Source organism: Ictidomys tridecemlineatus, chromosome X (assembly GCF_052094955.1).
Source record: "Ictidomys tridecemlineatus isolate mIctTri1 chromosome X, mIctTri1.hap1, whole genome shotgun sequence".
Lineage (NCBI taxonomy): Eukaryota > Metazoa > Chordata > Mammalia > Rodentia > Sciuridae > Ictidomys > Ictidomys tridecemlineatus.
In genome coordinates, this window is record NC_135493.1 from 112,484,170 (window position 1) to 112,508,444 (window position 24,275).

The 24,275-nt window shown below is 39.1% G+C and overlaps 1 protein-coding gene across 7 annotated transcripts in view; it reads left to right on the forward strand.

Annotated features, from left to right (window-relative positions):
- The window catches only part of Sh3kbp1 (SH3 domain containing kinase binding protein 1), a 335,725-nt gene that overhangs the window by 125,085 nt on the left and 186,365 nt on the right, over nt 1–24,275 (forward strand). For all 7 annotated transcript variants that reach the window (XM_078035050.1, XM_078035052.1, XM_078035049.1 and 4 more), the window contains exon 3: nt 9,332–9,455. In XM_078035050.1, the coding sequence (XP_077891176.1) occupies nt 9,332–9,455 (124 nt within the window). The remainder of the gene's footprint in view (nt 1–9,331; nt 9,456–24,275) is intronic.

Genomic DNA, 24,275 nt, shown 5'->3' on the forward strand with positions numbered 1-24,275 from the left:
ACCTAGGGGTACTTTACACTGAGCCATATCCCCAGCCCTTTTTATTTTAAAACAGATCTTACGGAGTTGCTTAGGGTCCTACTAAGTTGCTGAGACTGGCTTTGAACTTGAGATCCTCTTGCCTCAGCCTCCTGAACCACTGGAATTGCAGGTGTGTGCCACCATACCCAGAGTATTTAATGTTTTCTGTAATTCATTGGCTCTTAAAAATATTTATTGTTTAGTTGTAGTTGGACACAATACCTTTATTCTATTTATTTTTATGTGGTGCTGAGGATCGAACCCAGGGCCTCGCACATGCTAGGCAAGTGCTCTATCGCTTAGCCACAACCTCAGCCCTCATTGGCTCTTTTTGTGTGTGTGTTTAATCTGGAAGGTGTGTCAGTGTCAACTTGTCTTCTCTCTGAGAGTGTAGAAACATTCTTTCGTGTTTTCTTCTAGTGCTTTTAAGTTAAATTTTAAAACGAGTACATTTATTTTGAATGTCTAATATTCTCATTCAAATGAAGAAAAAAGTATGCTTGTTTTGAAAAATGAATTTTCTTATTGTTACCACCTTTTCCCCACCACTTGTAAGCCAGATCTGCATCTTCTGAGATGAGGAGTTGAGGGTGATCCAGGGAATCCCAGTGTATTTTTGTAGGGATGACACAGACCTTTATGTTATCACAGTTTTGGACTGCATTGGATACCCCCTCCCCCAATCTGTAGATAGTTGTTGTGCCTGTAACACTCCACATCATTGACCATTCACGTGACAGATATTTATTAAGTGACCTCTAATGCATGTCCAAATACTTGGTTGATATTGACACCCTTTGAAGCAGTGGTAATATCTAGATGTTTAGCAGGGCATGGGCAAGCAAAAAGGCTGACTGTCTCTTAGGTAATTCCATTGTAACTCAGGAAGCAATGGTATCTCTTTGTGACTTGAGATTAACTCTTCTTATCTATGTCCAGTATCCAGCACTTGTGTTCTTGGCAGCATTCTTTCATCCCCACTCTGTAGGTCAAGAGATTGTTGATCTCATTCTCATGTTCTTGTTATTTCCCTGCTCATGTCATCAGTGATTTTTGGGAGATAATACTACAAGTATATCATGGTGCAAATATGCAGTTGAAGGTTATATAAAATATGGTAATAGGTATCCTCTTACATTAATTTTTTTTCTTAGCTTTGGGCTGAAAATGTCATTGGTATATTTATAATTAGATGTCAAAGCATTTTCTTGTAAGTAACAGCTTATTTGTAAATATGAAAAAGCCATTGTAGTGTGAGACATCAGTGTGGTTTCACTATGTAATTTTTAGGGGAAATAATGAAATATTTCAAGCATATAACAAAAACCAGTGTGTGCACTATCTTGCCTTATCTTGCCATATTTACTTTATATATGCATGTATGTATGAATGTACATATTCATATATTTGTATATATTCCCCTTTATAATTTTCTCTGAAGTGGGTGCCTTTTGAGGTTTGATAGCATGGGTATTTTATTGCAGTAATCACACACACACACACACACACACACAAACACACGTTTTTTAATTTTTTTTTAGTTGTAGATGGACACAGTGTCTTTATTTTTATGTGGTCCTGAGGATGGAACCCAATGTCTCACATGTGCCAGGTGAGTGCTCTACCACAGAGCCACAATCCTAGCCCTAAGTATTATTTTAGGAAACAGATTCTTTCAGATTCAGCTGAAGTTCCCCTTGTACTATTGCTCTCTCTCACAGTCCTTGCTGTCTTTCCCCATGTGTTCTGAGACAGAGACTAGCCTTTCCTGAAATGAGTCGAAGGCTGGGAAAGCAGGTTCTGTGTGCCATGAACACATGCAGAGTGGGGCTGCTTTTCCAACTTGCCTTTGATATAGTGGGGAGGAAGATAGGTATGTGAGGGAGCAGTGAGCTATTTCTAGGGTTCCATATCCACTCAAAATTCTCTTCATTGGTAGATTTGGTGTAAAGATTCATTTTTAGAGATTTTTCTTTTATCTCCAGCCAGTGGCAATTTTGCAAAACGGTTTTCCCTGAACTATTGCAGGGGACACAGCTGTGATCCTGCAGCCATATCTGCCTCAAATGGAAGCTTTCCCTTCAGAAAGGAATGGACCAGAATTGAAAGGACAAATGATACCTGTTTTTCCCGCCCTGCTTCTAGCATGAGCCCTGGGGGCCCTGCTCAGACCTCATCCACCCCTCCTTCCTTAGGGAAGTCCCAGGACCAGCATTCTGGGCAGGTCATGGTGGCGCCGAGCTCCCCCTGGTGTCTGACACCAGCTTGCTCCTTGTGCATGTACTGTTGGTGGCAGGAGAGAAGGAAATATTTGCAAGAGAGGAAATAGGTAGTTGGGGTGAAGAGCAAGGATCCATTCAGCTGATTGTGTAAATGAGATGAGGTATCCCTTGACTCACCCACTCCATAGGCTGCATCTGGCACATTACAAATATCCGTTCCCTTAATGTTGATCCCAGAAAGCTTCCCATCACCTGAGATGAACAGTAAAACATCCAAGCACTCGCTTTTCCTGTTTCTGATCTTCTAGGGCAAAATATTAGCACATTTTGATTTAAATGTGCTAATATTTTAACTGTCTTCTACTAGTTTAAGCATTTATGTTGTTCTTTTAAATTGAAATAGCCTATAGTAAAGTGTAGAGGTCTTGGAAGTACAGTTCAATGAATTTTTCAGTATGTGTACACCTGTATAACCATTGCCCAGACCAAATTATAGAACATTTTCATCTTCCCAGCAGGCTCCTTTCTACCCCTCCTCGTCAGTGCCTTCCCAAAGGTAACTGCTGTTGTGAGATCTCTCGCCAGTGATTAATTTTGCCTGTTGCTGAACTTCATATAAATGAAATTGTACAGTATGTAATCTTTTGTGTTTGGTTTCTTTCACTCAAAATTATCACTGTGAATTTCATCTGTTACATGTAGTTATTTTTTATTGCACTTGCTATTTTAAAATGACAGTAAAAATATATTGTACAGTACTCTCCAATTCTATTTGATCCTGAAGACATCTCTGTGATGGCCCATTTAGCATTTGGGGTCTTTCACAGATGACAAAAAGGGTCACTTAGATGCTTTAAGTTTTACCCCCAAGGTCACACCCCTAGTAAATGATGATGCCATGGCTAGTACTGGTTTTCTGACTCAGAGCATCATTCTCTCCATTCATCATGAATCCTGTGCCTTAACCTGTGTCATCATTGGTGAAAAATGAGAGGAGAGAGGGGACCATCAAATTGGACTTTTGTTGGTGTTTTGCCATGTAATATTTTGGTTGGAGACTGACCACCTAATTCAAAGAAGAGCCAAGCTAGTCAAACCCCCAGCCCCTGGAGAGATGGAATGTATGAGGGAGGGGTATGTGCATGTCTGGGGAGGAGAATGACCTTGGCTCAGCAGCCAGCCACTTCCAGGCAACTTTGCTTATTGGAAAGCAGACTACCTTAGTTTAGCTGCCAGTCACATACAGATCACATGTTGGCCATTGAGGTTGCTGTTTGCAGGTGTGTGTCATGGAAAAATTTTTCACCAGTGGCCCTGTTGGGGCTGTTTGGCCTTTGAATATGGGTGAACCCTTTTGGCTTTATTCAGTATTATGCCTTTGGGAAGTAGGAATGTTGTCAGGAGTTCTCTTCCTTGTCTCAGTGGCCCTTGAACATATATCAAGCATCATTGCAGCACTGATCTCTTGTTGAGGACCTTAGTCTTATTGTCCATGCCATATTTCCATTGTTAAAGCATCAGATTTGAAGTAAAGAGAAGCTGAGTTTCTTTTGCCATGTAAAGAGGTTTGCTGACATCCTCTCTCATCTGTATTGTCTTTAAGCAACTGAAATCATTGCCAGTGTGTATAGAAAACAAAATGTCTGCAGGCATTCATGTGTGAATTCCAATAAACTCCCAGGGCCCACAATTCTGACAAGAGTATAGCCTCTGCTACTGGGATAGTAGCACTTGAATTCTTTACAAATGGGCTTAGTAGTCAGAAAGGTACTTAGGAACACCCAACCCCTGGAAATCTAGAGTCCTAGAAACTTGGATCGGAACCTCGGAGAGCTCCAGGTATGGCAACTATAGGCAGGCAGGCGTTGCTCTAATGCCAAGTCCACCCTCCTCTGCAGGAAGGAGCTGTTTTATGTGGATAATAAGGGATCTCACAGATTTGGACCTCAATAGTCTTGTGCTCGTGTGTGAAGTGGTACACTGCATCCTTTAAACATGGAGGAAAGCTAGGGTTCCCACTGGAGCCGCTGGTAGAGTGACTTCAGGTGACATTGTCTCTTCTCAGGGAGGTGAGATGTAGGAGAGCTCTTCTTTGAAGGCCCAGAGTTTGGTCCCAAGCCTGGCTCTGCCCCTAACTAGTTTTGTGGCCTTGTCTGCACTTGTGTCTTCTTTGACTGCCTCTCACTACTCTTGTGTATAAAAATATATGGCTGGCAGAACCAGATTTTTTTCCCTGATAAAGTTATTGGAAGGAACAAGTGAAAAATATCTATAAAAGCACTTCAATTTATATAAGCCTTTGCCAGTGTAAGGCCATATCATTGTTAATATCATCACCCATTTTCAAAGTACACAGATAGGAGCCTATGGCATCAGAATTCTGTGAACATTAAGGTATTGGGCCAACTTGTATTTGCATGATAATTGGTACCATGGGGCAGCATGCATGCCAGATATTTTTAGCCAGAAGCAGACACAGGGACTTGTGGCTTACTGTGATTTGATAAGTTTTTGAATGAAAGAACTTGGCCTGGGTCTTCTGGAAGCAAGTATGATTTCATTAGGTAGATGATAGGAGCAGACATTTGTTTTAGGAGCGTCCCTTGTGGCAATGAAGAGGCTGAACTGGGAGGGGAGAGACTGAAGGTGGGGAGGCATTATCATAATCCAGGCAGGACTCAGAAGCTTGGTTATGAGATAAGGTCAAAAGTTGGACAGATTAGGCTTCAGTTCTGGCTCCTACTTGTTTCCTTAACACTCTGTGTCTTGGTTTTATGTCTCTGTGAGTAGGACTATTGTGTGGATGAAAAATTGCTATCCAGGTAAAGCTCTTAGAGCAGGTATACATTCAGATGTTAGATACCATTTATGTGAGTTTTTTCTTTTGTGTGTGTGAGTGTGTACATAAAACAAAATTTGCCATTTTAGCAAATTTTAGTGTTTAGTCAGTGGGACTGATTACATTTACAATGTTGCACAACTCTCACCACTAATTCCAAAACTTTTTCATCACTCCAGGCATATACCCTGTAAACATTAAACACAAACTCCCCATTCCCCTCCCACCACTTCTAGGTAATCTCTAATCTACTTTCTGTCTGTATGAATTTGCCTATTCTAGATCTAGATATTTCATGTAAGTGGAATTATGTATAATATTTGTGCATTTGTGTCTGGTTTACTTCACATGTTTTCTAGGCTCATCCAAGTTGTGGCATGTATCAGAACTTTATTTCTTTTGAGGTTGAATAATATTCCATTGTATAGATATACCACATCTTGGTTACCTGTTCATGGACACATGGCTCATCTTTTCAATGTTGTGAATAGTGCTATAGTAAACATAGGCATAACAAGCATCTATCTGAATTCCTGCTTTCAATTCTTTTGAGAACCTCCCTAGGACTAGAATTGCAGGTCATATGGTAGTTCTATGTTTAACTTTTTGAGGAACTGTATACTGTTTTCCATAGGGCCTGTACTGTTTTACATTCCCCGCAGCATTGTATAAGGGTTCTGTTTTCTCCACATCCTCATCAATATTTTCCATTTTTAAAAATTCTAGCTGTCCTATTGGGTTTGAAGGTATATCTCATTATGTGTTCCAATACCTTTATTTTGTTTATTTAGTTTTTTATTTCATTGTGTTTCAGTACCTTCATTTTGTTTATTTAGTTTTTTTATCTCATTGTGTGTTTCAGTACCTTTATTTTGTTTATTTAGTTTTTTTTTTTTTTTTTTAATGTGGTTCTGGGGATGGAACCCAGTGCCTCACGCATGCAGGCCAGCATTCTACTACTGAGCCACAACCTCGCCCTTATTGTGGTTTTGATTTTCATTTCTCTAATGACTAATGATGTTGAACAACTTGTTATGTGCTTGTTGGCCATTTGTATATTTTCTTTGGAGAAATGTTTATTTAAGTCTCTTGCTTGGTAGTTATATTTTTAAGGCCATAGAGGAAGAATAGAGAGAAATAGAGATTAAGGAAGTAGATAAAGCCAGACTGGGTGACTGATTTTATAGGGGGGTTAAGCTGACTTTTCCAGCCTGGTAAATTGGTGGATGATAAGGTGTTAAACAACACCAACATTTTTTTTTTTTTCCTAAAGAGAGAGTTAGAGAGGAGGGAGAGAGAGAGAGAGAGAGAAAGACAGGGAGAGAATTTTTTAATATTTATTTTTTAGTTCTCGGCGGACACAACATCGTTATTTGTATGTGGTGCTGAGGATCGAACCCGGGTCGCACGCATGCCAGGCGAGCGCGCTACTGCTTGAGCCACATCCCCAGCCCTAGGGTGTTAAACAAGAAGGGGTAGTTGGAGAAAGGTGTTGTCTTTGGGTGGAATGACATTGAGTCCAGGTGTCTGAGGGAGGAGCCTGCACCGTTCACTACTGCATCCATATACTTGATTGGTTTTTCTTAAAAAGAAAAATGTGAGGGAGGGGGGTTGGAGTTGGAGTTGGAGCTCAGTGGTAGAGTGCTTGCCTAGCATGTGTGAGACACTGGGTTCGATTCTCAGCACCGCACATAAATAAATAAAATAAAGGTCTGTTAATACCCAAAAAAAAAAAAATTCAAAAAAAGAGAAAAATGTGGGACATATTTTAAGTTTTGTCTCCTCCCTCCTTCTATCCAAGAAGCAACTTAAGAAATTCAGGTTCTGGGGCTGCAGCTCAGTGGGCTGAGGTTGTAGCTCGGTGGTAGAGCACTTGCCAGGCATGTGTGAGGCACTGGGTTTGATCCTCAGTACTGCATTAAAGAAAAAAAAAAAGTATCGTGCCCATCTACAACTAAAAACAATATTAAAAAAAAAACACACAAAGAAATTCACTTAGCGTTGGGCCTCTGTTTGACAGATGTAAATAATCACTGGGAAAATGAAGGAATCTGTGGTTTATGGGCCAGCCTTCTGCTGCTGGAGCTCAGCCCTACCTGCTCTTGATTGGATCAGTTCTTCCCAGCCAGCTGCTCATGGTATACTGCGTTGACACCCTGGACAATGAGCATTCCTGAGAATCATGGCTTTTGGGGCTTTATCTAGTCGCTCTCCCAGTCTTACAACCTCTGCCCTTCCTCACCTTTCCCCAGCTTTGTGCCATTAGTTAAGTAAGCACTGAGCGTGTCACCCTGACCCACTGAATTTCTTGGAATCACCACTTGACAAAATTGTCTGTTGTGTTACTGATATCACATTGCATCAAGGTGGGGAAATTTGTGTGCACACAGTCATAGGCCACATTGTGATGGAGAGTGAGATTTGAGCAACTGTTTTTCCCCCAAAGAAGTTCTAGAGCCATAGCTGACCAGCAGCCATCATGTGGCCCAGGTGGGCAATGTTTGCTGATTGTCCCCTGATACCATCTGCCTGTGAGGCTGCAGGAACCCCCAGCAACCACTGTTCTAGCAGGTGCTAGAGGCTGCTGATGTGGGTGTCCGTGTATATACATACATGAGCATACAGCTTTGTTCAGTATGCAGAGATACCAGTGGAGGCCTAGGACAGAGCCCTGCCTACTTAGGGCTCTGGATGCAAGCTGAAGCTCTCAACCCACAAAACACCACCAGCCTCACTTGCTGGTTTCCGGTGGGGCCCTGGGGAGACAGGAAGAGAGGGTGAGGCTGTTGTGAAAAGCTAGCAGTTGGGGAATTGGATATGGTAACTAACTCACTTCCTAGTGTGTAGGAAGCCTAGTGGCAATGTTTTGATAAGCAGTTGTTTTCTTTCTACTTCTCTCCTCTGCTCAGGCCTAATCATGGCCCCTTATATAATTCATGATTTTCTTGCTCATTCCATGGAGAGAACCCTTACCCAGTTCTTAACCCTGCTCTTTCTAAAGCACACATCCCTTATCTGTGAATCCTTCCTGCCATTCAGTCAGGCTAGCTCCTAAGTTTTCATGCTTTCCCCCTAAGTTAGTGTGATCATGGGTTCAGACAAGCCCTTTGGGAAAAATTCCTGTGAATAGACTTGCACTTTGTGAGTTACCATGATTTTGGGTTATGAATGCTTTGTTGCAGAATTATGTAAGTTATTAAAGTAATTTGAAATAAAGATGATTGAGTATCCCTTATCAACTCGTTTGGGGTTAGCAGTGTTTTGAATTTAGGATCTAAATTTTTTTGGAATATTTGCATTTATGTAATGCCATATCTTGGTGATGCACCAAAGTCTAAGCACAGAATTCATATACACATAACTTAAAGGTAATTTTATGCAGTGTTTTTAGTGCTCCTGCATTTTGAGTATGACCCATCATTGGAAGTCAGGTGTAGAATTTTCACTTGTGATTGTCATGTCTACTCAAGTTTTAGAATGGAGCAATTTGGATTTGGGATTTTTGGATTAGAGATGCTCAACCGATAATTATATCAGCCACCAGATTTTAAAAATGCAGATCTTAATGAAACTTTGATAAGCATCCACCGAGACTGGGCAAACTTCTTCTCTAAAACGTCAGATATGTTCGATTTTGGTCTCTGTTGCAACTACTCAACTCTGCCATTATTGCACTAAACTAGCCGTACAAAATATGCATGAATGTGGTCGTGTTCCAATGAAATTTTATTTACAAAATAGGGTGGTGGGCTGCTGAACCTTGGCTGAGAATGATAGTCCTTATTTTAGTCTGTTATCCTTATTTTTGTCTTTGTCAGAAGCTGAAAAGCCAGAGGAACTTGATGGCTGTAAACGAATTTAAATAATCTTTTGGGTTTAGTATAATTGTGAGCACAATGGTGATTTGGGAATACAGTTCTCTAAGCCCTGGTTGAGAAGAATAGAAATCAGAAAGCTTTTAAAGGGGTGAATCTGTTTATCCAAAACTTATCATGTTCAGTAAGTAGAACAAACTGTCATTTAAAGCTCTTTAGTGGCTTTTATGTATCAGTCATTCTCTTGATGGTCACATGAAATGACCACATGGAATGGTCACCTCACCATGCCGAGCATTATTCCACTTAATAGGATTAGGTCTGATTTGGCATTACTATAGTTCAGTTTCCAGAAAGATGAAGCTTAATACAGTCAAAGAGGCACCCTAAAATTTCAAACTACAATCTTGTTTTCTCCTCATCTATCCTCACAGGAAATAAAGAAAGATATGAAGAAAGACCCTCTCTCCAACAAAGCTCCGGAAAAGCCCATGCACGATGTGTCCAGTGGAAACTCTTTGCTGTCTTCTGAAACAATTTTAAGAACCAATAAGCGAGGTATGGTAAAGGAGAAAGAGCCCCCTTCCCTGCGCACAAACAAAACCTGGAGACTTCTGGGTGAACTGTGTCAAATTTTGCATTGCTGAAAAATTGAACTTTTTCCCTTTTGGTTTTAGGTATAAATCTTGGACACTCATATATGGGTAGTAACTAGTAGCTATAATAAAGGCAACTAATACAAATGCTTTTTTGACAGTCGGGAAGTTGACAGAATTTGTAAATGATGATTGTTTTTTTCCTTAGGGTTTTAGCTTCTGCTTTCACATCTATTTTTATGGATGCAAGGCGAATTTAGAGAATGGTAATGTGCAGGCTGAGCTGTGTGTGTCTTGACAATGCTCTTCTTTTAATTTAAGGCAAATGATATCAGGGTCTTTCTCTAACTGCTGAGCTCCCAAACACCTGGTCTGCCTCTCTGGGATTATGAGGCAGAATGTATGAAGATATGGCTAATATATCCATTTACACAGAAACCTTTAACAATCTTGTTAACTTTAAGTATCAGCTTGTTGTTTTCTCCCACATCTTCCCCTGGTAATAAGTGTTTGAAACAATGCAAGAGAGACTATAAGACTGCAGAAATGGCCCTACTCAATTCTGTACTGTGGACACACTAGATTTTCTCCCATGTTTCCTGACCTTGGACCAGCCAGTGCATACACAGATTGGAGCTGAGCTCAGTGTGCCCATAGTAGGTCCGCATTCAGCTGCCAACTTTTCCCAGGCTTATTACTTCCTTAAAGGGAAACAGAGAGCTGTTCAATAGCAGGAGCAGGAAATGTACTAGCAAAGGGGTCCATTAACAAGAAAAAAGAAGGCAAGTTTACATAACTATGGGGAAGAACAGCTAATCTTTCATAAAATTTAGACAGTATAAGAATTTGTCCAATAAACTGCCCATTGATCATAGCACTGGAAACATTAGCTTTGTGTCTGTCTTCCTTCCTGTCTTTTCCTCTGTCCCCCTCCAGCTGCCCTGGGTTACATTTCCTTTTTTGAATTATTTAGATGAAATATTGGCTGGAGGCCCACGTTGGTTAGCAGCTATAGGATTTTCTTTCTTTTCCTTTTCTCTTCTTTTTTAAAAAACCCATCTTACTAAAGTTGGGGCGGGAGGCTTCCCATTTTAAGAACTTAACATACATTGCTGTAAAACTAGTTTTCCCTCAAAATGCTTCCTGCAGCCTTTCAAATAAGTTCCCAAAGGCCTGAGACTCATTGGATTTGAGAGCTAGACTTCAGTGAGGCTCCTTCCTGCATTGCCAAACCTCCCTGGCTGCTCTGAGCTGTCCCCTTCCTCTGGCTCTTCTCAGGTCAGTGGGCCCAGCATTCACATGCACAGTGACCAGTAGCAAGGCCTCTCCAGCCAACCCTGTTTTTGTACAGTCAATAAGAGATTTAAAGTAATTAATTAATTTCACAAGAGAGGAATTAATTAAGGTAAGGAATGAAGGTAATTATCTGGATGAGTTCAGTAAAATTACCTGAGAACTTTAAATCAACGAAGGAATAGAACTTTTCAGATAATTGTTTCTTTACAACTGAAAATCTGACCTTTGAGTTTCCCTAATGGAATTTTTTATTCACCAGAAAAAAATGAAATTCAATGGAATGGCTTACTCCATTTACATTCCTTTTTTAAAGTCCTCTACTTTAAACCTGAAGCTGAATTAAGACAAACCTTTTATCTACTCTTAGGCCTTTTAATACTAAATATGCCAGTGGCTGTGAGACCTGAACACACGGAGGTGTTCTGTAAATATGAAGCCTATAACAACCCATCTTCATTCTGTCCCAGGCTTCACACTGACCTTCTGGGTCACCTGGGCCAAACATAAATTCCCAGCTGAAGGGAAGCATTGTGTACCAGGACTGTAGGCCCTCCCCCACCCCATCAAGACTAACAGTATTCTACTACTCCTTATAATAAACAGCGGGAGGGGGGAGATTGATTGGCCTTGTCAGACCAGATAAATAGTTCATTGTATTGAATTCAAAAGCTACATTTTTTCCCACCCAAAATCAATGAAAAAACACTTTTTTCCCCCTTAAAAAAGGATCAGAGACTAAATCTCTGGGGTGATTCTAGTTCCTGGTAAACACTTCATCCAAATAATTTTTAAAGCTTTATGAGTTAAATGAGTGATGTTTACCCTCTCCTCTTTATTTCTATCAAGCTTTGTCCCTAGAAACCTTATAAATGTTTTGGTCTATTAGCATTCTTATTACTGTTAGAGAGGGAAATTGTTCTCAGGGTTTATTAGCCTGTTTTGATTCATTAATGTGGGACATATCTTAGAGTATATGAGTCCCTTATCATTTGGCTTTGGACCTTGTGAGAATTTAATGAATAAACATAATTTCTTTTCCTTCAGTTTTATCGAGATGGCTCTTCTTTATACAAGTCTTGTCATTTGATACAGACTTGGAACTGGCTTAATAAAGAACGAGTAACATCTATTTCTACCCTGACTCTGAAAAGGAACCACTTCACTGGGGCCGGGATTTGAGAGTGACTTGGCCGAAGAAGAAGTTTGCCCAATTGTGTTCAGCTGTTTTTACATTTTGTGACATGCTTCACTTTGCGGCAATTGCAAACAGGTTGTGGTACCTCAGGGTCTGGGATGAGCTCACCCTCCCCAGACACCTGCAGAAGGTCAGAAAATACTTTGGATTTGAAGAAAACTATTTATTCATAGCCTTGAGAAGAGGCTAGGACCACAGAAACATTGGTTGGGGGGATGACTAGTTTCAGTTTTCAGTTCAGATTACTAGAGTTGATTTAGGCAAGTACTGGAATGACTCCACAGGCTTTTCATTTGAGGAAAAAAATGTGACTGAAATTGAGAGGGAAAGCAGGTCCTCCCAGATGGCTTGGCAGTCATCAGCTATACATTCAGGGGCACTTGTGCCTATTCCCACCTGTGGTCACACCGGAGGATCTTCCTTTTCCCAAGGAATAAGAAGTCATTTTTCATGTCAACTTGCAGCATGGATATTTTATATCTTAAAGTTGTCCCAGATTCCAGTACGTTGATGAATTGTAGACAGAAAATGTGAAAAATCTCCTCAGAGCCAAGTGCCATTCTCATGAACCAGACAGAAAAGAGTTGTCTGTTTTCTTCTGAGAATGACTTAATTCTTTTGTTTCTTCTGTCATTAAACCCATGTAGGAGAATGATGGGCTCCTAAATTGGAACATTGATATGTAGAGAAAATTTTTTTAAAGTCTTCAAACCATGTGTTTAGAAGCAAAATTGAATAAGATGGAAGTTGTGAAAGTTATTAACAAATATCCTAAATATGTTCTTGAAAATGAGTAGTGGATTTTGTCCATTTGAATATAGATTCTTTTCTGCTTGAATTAAAAACCAATTAAAAAATTAGTTGGTTTTGTCTTTAGAAGAATTTCCTGATCAACTTTATCCATGTGATTGGTTAAGTATCCAGGATGTAATCTATCTATACCCCACTGGCCATTCTGAAGACCAGGGTTCTAGTTTGCATTGTTAACAGGCCATGTGGGGAAGATGCATCTCTGCCTCTCTCTGACCCCTTCCTGCTACCTGTTATTTAGGACATTGTTCCTTCCTTTGGAGGATACCAATGAATATTCCATAGCATGTGCTTACTGCCTGTCAACTATGTGCCTGGCCCTGTGCCTGGTTCTGGGGCAGATACAAAGACTAGAAAAAGAGCAGCCAATTCTGCCTGAAAGCACTTCCAGTCTGTGTGTCACATGGGAAATGTTGAGAAAGTGCTGCACATTTCTTATACCTTTTTTTATGGCACGGTGGGGGTATGTCTCTTATTTACTTCTGTCATTCTGAATGTGAAGCCATTCCGTGGATTTCTGGTTGGCTTTATATGTCCTTGTTTCTATTTCCAGTTTATCATGAATTCAGTGTTTGGTAAGTCTCTATTGTATTTTGCACATTTATTATTCTTTGCTATTACTATTACTATTGTTATGCTCTTCTGATATAAAATGTATTTTATAATCATCTTTTTAAGTCGCTCTGCTACTTTGGCATCTGCCTTCTAAAAGATAAACGCTTTTACCCATCTTTATTTAAGGTTTGTTATGCATTTGCATTTTACTGCCCCTTCCAGAGATTAATGCTGAGAGATCTGACAGTTTAAAAGATGTTATTTGTAATAGGTCTAGCCCTGATGCTCTGAGGTGAGATCGTCTGTCTCACATGAGATTCAAGTTAAGATGGGGGAGGGTTGCTCTCTGAACTGGTATGTGGGTCTGACTTTGATTGTAGAACATTGCTCTGCGGGTTCGTTCCTAATATGTTTAGTCCTTCCAACAGATTTGATTCCAAAATCTTCCTAACAGAGGGGCCAACAGCTGCTCTGCCTCTGGTGACACACTGTTGCTTTAAAAGTTAGCACAGAAGTCCTTCAGAATACATTTTGGATGTTGGTGGGTGATACATACATGCTCTTCACATTAACATGGGCCGTGTGTTTGCCACACAAAATGGCTCTCCACTTGAGTCTGCTGCCTATAGCTATTAAGGAGAATTTAACTTAATGTGTATCCTTTTCCTCATAGTGTCAGCACTAGTCATTCAGTCCTTAAACAGATCCCACCAGGTGACTTCTTGCCCCTTTGTTCTGAAGAGGGAATGTGCTTTTCGAACTTTCTTAAGTATCTACTTGGCTGCCTGGGTAGTATTCCCCAAGTGTTTGTTGGACTGCTTTGTGAGAATCTGGGTGAGGGTGTGCGTGTGTGCACATGTACAAATACATATGTGCTGGCCCAGAATGCTTGCCATGGTTCTAAGGCAGTGGCATAGATCTTGTAGGCTCTGAGCACTTTGTTGGAAATGAACTGTAAACAAAGAATGGAAAAAAGCATGTCCTTAATAAAGAAAGTGTCGACTGTTTTGGCTTTCCAGTGGTTTGTTTTTTAAGGTCTATGCAAGATCTGAGGGTGTGTGTGTAGAAATGTGACTTTTTTTCTCTCTGATTTCCTACTGAAGAAACGAATGTGAATTTCCCCATAGTTAACTAGGTATCTGAAAATGTGGCATTTGAGTCAGTCTTGGAGTTTCCAAATCACCTGTTGATCTTACCTCAGGAGCTGGCTTTTGTGGACTTCTGAGAGAGTAGGAGTTAAGAGAAGGCATTATGATTGTGTGGAAGCTCTTGGCTATCACCTGAGCTAGTCTTTCCCATGGGAAATGAGAATAAAGCTGCCAACCCGGCAGTGAGTGAACAGGAAAGATGGTCATTAAATAATACAGACATCTGTGTGAATGTATCTGTATTTGCATCTATAGTCCTTTCTTCCAGTGGTCTGTCATTCTCAAAAGCTTGAGAGCAAAGAGCCTTTCAAGAGGCCTTTTAAAACTAACTGTTCCCTGGCTGCATTTCTGTCGAGTTTAATTGGGTGTCCATGTTAGGACCAGTGATTGATTTTAGAGGATGTGTTGGCCCTCACTCATTTCTTATTGAGTAGTGCTGCATATTGAGCTTAGGGATGGGGGTGAAAAGGGTAGAAAGCAGCTCTGTGGAGGGGTGTTGCTATTGCACCTTCTTTATACTTTTTTTTTTAAAAACATGTGTCATTAACAAAATTGGTTTTTAGAATTTTCCTTCTTCTATTTATTTTCTTTTCATCTCTGTGTCCTTTCCCTAAGCCATTAGTACTAGAGTCAGGGAGGCTCTATGGAATAATCCTGTATTTAGACTCCTGCTGGATATTCTACCAGAGTCTCATCCCTAGAACCAAATGGGTTTGGGGTGGTGGCTCCACCTGGTGGCTCTCCTAGGAAACTCCTCCTCCTCCTCCCTTTTCTTTCTTTTTTGGGAGATTTCTTATTCAAGGATGCCTTTGATTTCTCTCACTCAGTATTCCCGATTCATGCAGTTCCGTCTCAGACCCACAGCTTCTCACGTTGTACACACATTTTCTTTAGCCCTTTTCCTTTCTCGTCTAATTTTGCTCACTGAGCTTATAGAATGTTTCCTGATCCTTGCTCTGTGGTACTTTCCCCCTAACAAGTATTTTTGTTGATAAGCATTTAAAAAAGTGACCCTTATAGGCATGACTTTAGGTTAGAGATATTAATTTGGACATAATAAAGAATCACACTAAAATTCCCGTAGGTGAGCCAGTCTCTTTAATAATTCCAAGTACCCTTAGAGCTGTTTTTTCACTTCTTGTTGAACCCATTTTCCTCCTAGGAACAATATTTTATTACTGAGTTATCAGTCGCCAGCAGGTGGTGAAAGTAAAAAGTCAACTGACTTTGTTGACTTCATTATTGTTTGTAAATTTTTTCAGGGCAGCTCCTTCTTGCCTGGGCCTGGATGCCCCCCCCCCCCCACACACACACTTGGTATTCCATGAAGCACAAATATTTCTGATAAATAAAAATGTCTTCAATTTCATTTTCTTTCAGTTTCTGTTAGTTGAGAAATTTGCAGACATGCCTTATTGTAGCTAGCTACATTGTGTGTTAGTCTGGGAACTTAATCACCATTTATAACTTTGTTTCTGTGGGAAAATGGAGTTCCAAATGCTCTGCAGAGAGCATAACACACTTGTAAGTCTGACTTCCTATTTTGTTCACTATATTGCTGGCAGGAAGCTTTAGATAGCTTTTAAAAGTCAGAAAGACTGTGTAATTGGGGTCAACTGGTGTTTGCTCATGTTGCAGAGGAATTGACAACTCACATGATACAGAGTGCTGAACTGTACATGCTCCATACAGTATACTAAGCTCTGAGGACAGCTCTGGGTTGAATCGAATTGCACCATCATGTACAAGCTTAGTTTTCTGTGGCCTGCATTTGACCTTGGTGTGCTCAAGTTTGTCTGTATAAGGTGTGCTCTGAGAGGGGGTTTTGTTTCCACCTAGGGGGAAAGATCTTACAACAAGCATGACATGCTCAGATGGAAACCAGGCCAGCATTTCCCCTTGTGTGTTGTATGGTATTTCAGCTCTGCAAAGTGTTTCACAAAAGACAGATGGGGAAAGACAGACAAAGGGAGAAAATTGCCTCTCTGGTCATATTTCAGCTATAGCTTCCCTCTTAGAATCAACAAGCACGTTAGAGCACCTTATAGGCTCTCAGATGTCCTACAGTAAGGAAACCTGCTTATCTTTGATCATTTGACTGAATACTAGTTGGGACTCCACTTCGGGATGTGCTAGGTTTTAACATCTAGGGCAAGGAGTTCTCTAAGCATCTCCAAGGTAATGCGCAGGAAATGTTAAAGTGAGTAAGTAGAAATGGGAGAAGTGACTGATGATGGTTCTAAAAAACATGAGTTAGATGATGCTTTGAGGACATTCCCTGAACCTGAAACTTGCAAACCAGTCCTTTAGTTATTTCTCAAGTGACAAGATGAACGGGAATTTACCACTGATAATTTCATAGGTCTTTGTGTCTCAGAGTATATCCCTAGGCTGAGCCTTGGCATGAAAAGTGGGCACAGAGGGGCCTAACCCAGTGCTTGTTCAGGCCTACCTGGGACTAGGCTCAGCATTAAGCCTGTGATTCCAGGTGTGGGTTTTAGAATGATGACAAACCTCACACAGGTAAACTATCCCATCTCCTTCTTACTCTGTTTCAACTGAAAAGATAGGAAACCATAGTTTTTCTTGATAGCATTAAAATCCTGATCGTAAACACAAAGAGCTTTTTTCAATCTTTCTGCCTACTAAAGAGACTTCCATTTTGAATTTGGGGGATAAATCCATATGTAGGGATATGAGTTGGAAACCAAATAGCCTACCATTTTAGAGTTATGGAATCATAGAATTACCGAGGTGGCTGAAGGTCCTGGATATGTGGCCCCACTTACTGATGTGCCAGGCAGGAGGACATAGTACCTCTGCCTGGGGGATCCTAAAGAACACTCCTCATGTCTGGGGGACTGACCTTTACTAAGTCCCATATGGGAGACCCCATTCCTAAGAGAGATTTTTGTGGCAAGGGAGCTGGTTGATTAATGAGAGGTAATTAGTTAGAGGTAGATGATAGTTAAGTATTGCCTGTATTTTTTGCATTGTTTGGGGACAACAACTGGACTCACTTAGAGGAAACTCTGGAAAAGGGGCATTTTCTTCTAATTATATCTACTGATCTTTCATCACAGCCTGGTCCCCCTGATGCCATGTGCAACCTCGGCTTAGTCTTTGAACTCTTGGCATTTTCTGCTTGTGGAGCCTTGGGACTCTTGTGCCCAAACAATGAGGACATTTCATGGCCCACCTCCCTAAACCATGCTCACATCAACAGCAGGCCCAGCTGCAGCGCCAGGTGGGCTGCCCTCATTATTCCCATCAGGAAGGGAAAGAGTTCCCTTGTGTGCCCATGCATGAGAAAGAGCACTGGAGGGGACTAGCCTGCCTGTTCATTTGTGTTTCTCTGGAGAACAGAATGAGCTCAGTAGCAGCAGGGCCCTGTTGCAGAAAGAATGGCTGTTGGGGGAGACCTAAACTCTACTCTTGCAGCACCTCCAAAGTTTCTTTCAAACTTGAGGCAAGTTGTATTCTCACTGTTTTCCGATTTCCTGCATAAAACAAGGCAACTACTCTTGTTGATTCCCTGGGAAACTGAAAATAAAAATCAGTGAAGAGAATAGACTTGGAGGTAAGGTGAAACAAGGGAGTGAAGTAGGGTCAGGAGTCACTCCCTGAATACAGTAGTAGTTGTTATTAAATGTGGTATACTGCTGGTAAGACTCTAGGAATTGGGAAGAAATTAGAGATTTATGAAAAATAGTAATGAAGTGTTGTTTCCATGAAGCAACTAGTGATCAGATGCACATGGAACATTCTCCAGGATGGACCAGATGCTAGGCTGTAAAAGAAATTTCAATAAATTTGAAAGGATTAAAATCATACAAAGTGTGTTGTCTGACCATAATGGAATTAAATTGGAAATCAACAACAGAAGGAAATTGGGGAAATTCACAAATATATGGAAATTAAACAACATATTTCTAAATAACCAATGAGTCAAAGAATTCTCAGGAGAAATTATAAAATATTTTGAAATGAATGAAGATGAAAACACAAAATACAAAAAGATAACCACACACAGCTAAAGCAGTGCTTCAGATAAAATTTACAGCTGCAAATATGTAAGTTCAAAACCAAGATAGATCTCGAATCAGTAGCCAACTTAAGAAATTAGACAAGAAAATCAACTAAACTCAAAGCAATCAGAAAGAAAGAAATGATAAAAATTACAGTGGAAATAAGGAATAGAAAATAATGGAAGTAGAGAATAGAAAACAATATAGTAAAAAAAAAATCAATGAAGCTGAAAGTTGGTTCATTAAAATGGCCAAGAAAATCAATAAACTTTAGCTATACTGATTAAGAAAAAAGGAGAGGAGATATAAATTACTATATGAGCAATTAAAGAGGGGAGATTGTTGCTGATCTTGAGAATTTAAAATGTTATAAGAGAATACTGTAAACAATTCATACATTGCTGGTAAGAATGTCAAATGGTGCAGCCACTCTGGAAAAATAGTATAGCACTTCCTCAAACTGTTAAATATAGAGCTACCATGAGACCCAGTATTCCACACCATATATTGGAGTATTATTGGGCCATGAGAAGGAAGGAAGTACTGTTGGATATTATAAAATAGTTGAAACTTGAAAGCATAATGCTAAGTGAAAGAAACCAGACACAAAAGACCACATATTGTATGAGTCTAGTTATATGAAATGTCCAGAACCAGCAGATCCCTGGTGACAGAAAGTTGATTAGTGTGTGACTAGAACTGGGGTGGGAATGGAAAGTGACTATTCATGGTCATGAGGTTTCATTTTGGGGGTGATGGAAATGTTCCAGAATTAGATTTTGGTGATAGTTGTACAATTCTGTGAATACGTTAAAAACATTTATTATACACTTAAAGTTAATGCATTTTTATGTTATATGAATCATATCTCCAAATAACATCTCAATATAGCTGTTAAAAAAAAGAATGTTAAAAAAAAGTACAAAAGTGCAGTGCTTGGTGCTGTCTCTTTTTCTTTTCTTTTCTTTTTTTTTTTTTTTAACATTTCCCCTCTCAGCTGAGGGACAAGATGTTATCCTAGTCTTTAAAATTATATATTTCTCAGTGAAGCTTTATATTTTTCTTTATTCAATCAGTTGCCTAGGAGATAGTGAGTCTGAGGGATCAAAATGACACTGTTTTTGCTAGAGATGACCTAAATATTAGATAATCGATTTGAGAAGGGTAGAGAACTGACTGTGGCCTCCCATTGTTCATTTCTTGAGAAAAAAATGAGATTGCCTGTAAATCAAAAGCCATACCTCTTATATTCTAAATTCTCTGCTTCATGGAGAGAGCCTCTGCTGGCGAGGAAAGAATCCATTTATGTTTCCAATTTTTCTTGCTGTTGTCAGTAACTCTGCACTGGCTATTTTTGCTCATAAATCTTTATCTCCACTGCTGATGATTTCTTTAGGAAAGATTCTTAGATGTGGAATTACCAGAACAAAAGCATGTATAAATTTTGTGGGACTTTCATTCATTATTATCAAATTGATTTCCTGTACCATTCTGCACCACCACTGGAAATGGAGAGTGTGTTTCTTGGTATTTTATGCTTCAATGGCTCTGCTTAATAGAGTGTTTGAACATTTTTTTCTATCATTTACTAGTAATCTTTGCTCTTTTTAGTAAGATTTTTATTTACCTTTTTTTTTTTTTTTTTTTTTTTTTTACTAAATAGTGTATTATTCCTTTGTCATTCATGGCACTGTTTGCTTTCCAGTTTGATCACTTTTCATTTTGTTTGCCATTGATTTTGATGTACAGAAATAGTACATTTCAATGTACATTCATATATTGGTGTTTTGTAATTTCTCCAAAATAATTCTCAGCTAATTTTCCTTTTCTTTTCTACTGGCTTCATTTTCTACTTCAAATTTTTTTTTATCTATATGGAATTTTAATGTATAATATACAAATTGATTTATTTTGAAATAGCCACATTTCCAGGACTATTTACTGAATCATTTAGCCTTTCCCCATGAATTTGTGATACCTCATTTTTATCCTATAACATTATTATGTATACTCAAGTCTTCTGTATTTTCAATTCAGTACCATTAATTTGTCTCAGCATTCTTGCATCAATATAGTTAACTATGTGGCTTTATAATACAATGAAATGTGTAGTATAGCCTGTGTCCTTCCTGGTGTCCATCTCTCCTTATTTTCAAAAGTGTGGCACTTATTCTCATTTATTGTAAATTCATGTCCTCAAGTTAAAAAATGGGTCAGCGGTAGTGCACTTGCCTGGCATGTGTGAGGCACTAAATTCGTTTCTTGGCACCACATATAAATAAATAAAGTTCTATCAACAACTAAAAAAGATTTTTAAAAATCTTATTGGTATTTCAATTTGAATTTCATTAAAATTATAAGTCAGTATTGAAATAATTGACAATTCCCTAGATTTTTAAAAAGAAGTTTTGTATTTTTATACAAGCCATCTTTATGTAGAGGGGTATAAATGAAAACCTTTCCTCCCTCATCCCTCCTTGCCAACATCAGAACAGATAAATTCTTATAAATTAAAACATCTTTTCCTCTTAAATTCTAAATAGCTGATTCTAGCCATCCAGTGAGACATGGAATGTGACTCTTTTTAGTCAATTGTTGTATTTTTATTTTTGCAGTCTTGCTTACCTCTTTAAAGTTATTCCTAGATAGGTGTGGTTACTGTTAGCTTTTGTAAATAGGCCCCTTTCCCCCTCATGTTATTTTCCTATTGCTGATACATAGAAGAATTTAATATTTGAATATTTCTCTTTTTTGAATATCTTGAATATTTCTCAAATAGCACTTTGTGGAACACCCTTGTAAATTCAAAAAATGTTCCCTTTTGATATTAAGAGAATTGTTAATACTTATCAGTTACTAACTTTTAGAAGGTACATGAGTGGAAATTATTAAATGCTGTATTTGAGCAGATGGCATTTTAGAAACAAATTTTTGAACATGGATAGCACTTTACAAGTACACGTGTGTATCTGTACATATGCACATATACATCTGTGTGTAAAGGAATTCTATCTGTGTGTGTTTAGATAGGCATACATATATATGCACAAGAAGTAAAGAAAGGAAAGAAAGGGGGGAGAGGAACTCATTCTTTCCTCAGAAGTATCATTATCAGTCCACTGTGAAAGTAACGAAACTAAGGAGTGAAAAATGATATACCTAAGGCACCAATATGAGGTGGATGTGGAGGTCTTTTGCCCCTTCTTTACACCCATGTGTTTGTAATATCAGTAACTGTTGGAAAAACCTTAGTGAACAACTGATTGTAAATAATTATTTTTGGATGCTTGTGGCTGCATTTCACTCCATTAATGCACTTTTTGTTCTCCTGTGGGTATTGTGTTTGTTTAGGTTTTTATATTTTCTACTAGATTATAAGCTCCTTGAAGGAGGAAGCCATATCTTATGTTGCAGCCAACTTTAACTTTTGAACAGAAGTATGTTTTTGTACTCAGGCACCTTAACCCTTTTGAAAGAATGCCTGGCAAATGAAGTCAGACAGGTGATGAATGCCTGTAACCTCAGTGGCTTGGGAGGCTGAGACAGGAAGATCATAAGTTTGAGGCCAGCCTCTAAAACTATAAAGGATTTAGGGATATAGTTCAGTGGTAGAGCATACCTGGGTTCAACCCAAGTAAGTCCATCCCACCCCCACCCCCATCCCCCCAAAAAAACAGAGTTAGCAAAGGTAAACTATCAGAGGAAAACTATTAGGTTATGTGTTTAAGACAAAGCTGTTGAAATTCTGATTTATAGAGACTATCTTTGGTTGCTAAGTGCAGAGGGAAGAAGGTGACTTATTTGAAAGTGGATCATGAGAATAAGTGCTGAACCTAACTTTTGGTGCAATAAAGGGCCCTTGATTAGTGGAGAGGGAAAAGACGACACAGTTCAACAGGAAGGCATTTGAATTGGACCCTGAGTAATGCTATGGCAGTTATAAGGGCACTGTGCTGGAAGAGCAGGAGCCTACATCTTTCACATTGACTTTTCTAACACAGATGAAAGTGACAGTGTGTTCAGGGCCAAGGAAAGTTTCAATTTCATGTGATTATTTTAATTCATATTTGATTTTACACACTTCCCCATGGGTTTCTAAATGAAAGTGTGAAGAGTTTGGTTAATATCACAGATGGCAGTGTGTGTATTCTCTTTTTGTTGAAGTCTATGGGCCAGACTTAGCTTTACCTTCTTTTCTGAGCTTCTTCTTGCGATATTTGTTCATTGTTCCCTTCATCAGGGCCAGGGAGGGAAAGTTAAAATAGTAATCAGGAGAGATGGTTGGATTATGTGATAATCAGTTTTGCTTCATAAGAGCCCATCGATCATTATATATGATCAATGATTAGCATTGCTTTAGGATTGGAGAGGGGTACTAGGGATTGAACAGGGGGTGCTTAACCATTGAACTACACCCCCAGTCCTTTTTGTTTTATTTTTTATTTTGAAACAGAGTCTCACTAAATTGCTGACGCTGGTCTCAAACTTGGAATCCTCTTGTCTCAGCCTCCCAAGATGCTAGCATTACAGGCATGTGCCACTGCGCCTGGCACTTTATGATTATAATATAAGCCAGATCTATTTGCTTAACCATGTGAAGTTGGCTTGTTGAAAATTTAGAGAGTTGATAACCCCCAGAAGCCCTGTTCTCCTCTCACTTGCTTCTTGCTTCTTACTTCTTTTCACTCTCTGTTTCCTCCCTTTGTCCCTAGGACCAACCTGGATGTATTTTTTGATACTCTTATTCCTTGTAAAGAAAAATTAAATTTCTAGAAGGTTTTGCCACTAAGTTTTCCTCTTATTTCTTTTAATCCTTTTATTAGACCACATTATTTGACAGACTAAAGCAAACAGATGAATGCAATGTGCTGTTAATAGCTTTATTTATTTTTATTTTTAAAAATATTTTTTAATTGTCAATGGACCTTTATTTTATTTATTTCTATGTGGTGCTGAGAATTGAACCCAGTGCCTCACACATGCTATGCAAGTGTTCTGCCACTGAGCCACAACCCCAGCCCCAATAGCTTTATTTTTATTTTAAAAATGTTGTTTAGGGAAAAATGATACCAGTTGTTTTATGCTTGACTTTTAAAAAGCTTTAAAGCAACTCTAAAATCAGTAGGAGTAGTTTGTTTCTTTTGAAGAAATTAATATCCTTATGTAATTTACTTTAAATTTTTTTTAGTTATAGATGGACACAATACCTTTATTTTATTTATTTATTTTTATGTGGTGCTGAGGGTCAAACCCAGTGCCTCACACATGCCAGGTAAGTGCTCTACCACTGAGCTACAACCACAGCCCCATAATTTACTTAATTTTTTTTTTAGTTGTTGATAGACATTTATTTTATTTATTTACTTTTATGTGGTGCTGAGGATCAAACCCAGTGTCTCACACATGTTAGGCAAGTGCTCTACCACTGAACCACAGCCCCATTCCCGCAATTTACTTTTGACTATAGCTTTGGGACAAAAAGGAAGACACTTGAAAAAGAAAAAAAAAATCCCCTGGTTACTGATGTGTCTGACATGGTCTGGACAGGAACAGAAAACCAAGAAAAACTAGGAATGGAAATACTGTATCTATTTCACATATACACATACACTTAAAATTCACACTCTCCCTCCTAAGCTTTGGCTCTGTGGCTCTGCATTTCTTTCATGGAACTCATGTGCAATTTACATTAGTGTTTAAGAGACTCCTTTTCTCCATCCTTCCCTCCTTCTTCTCCGCACTCCTTCCTT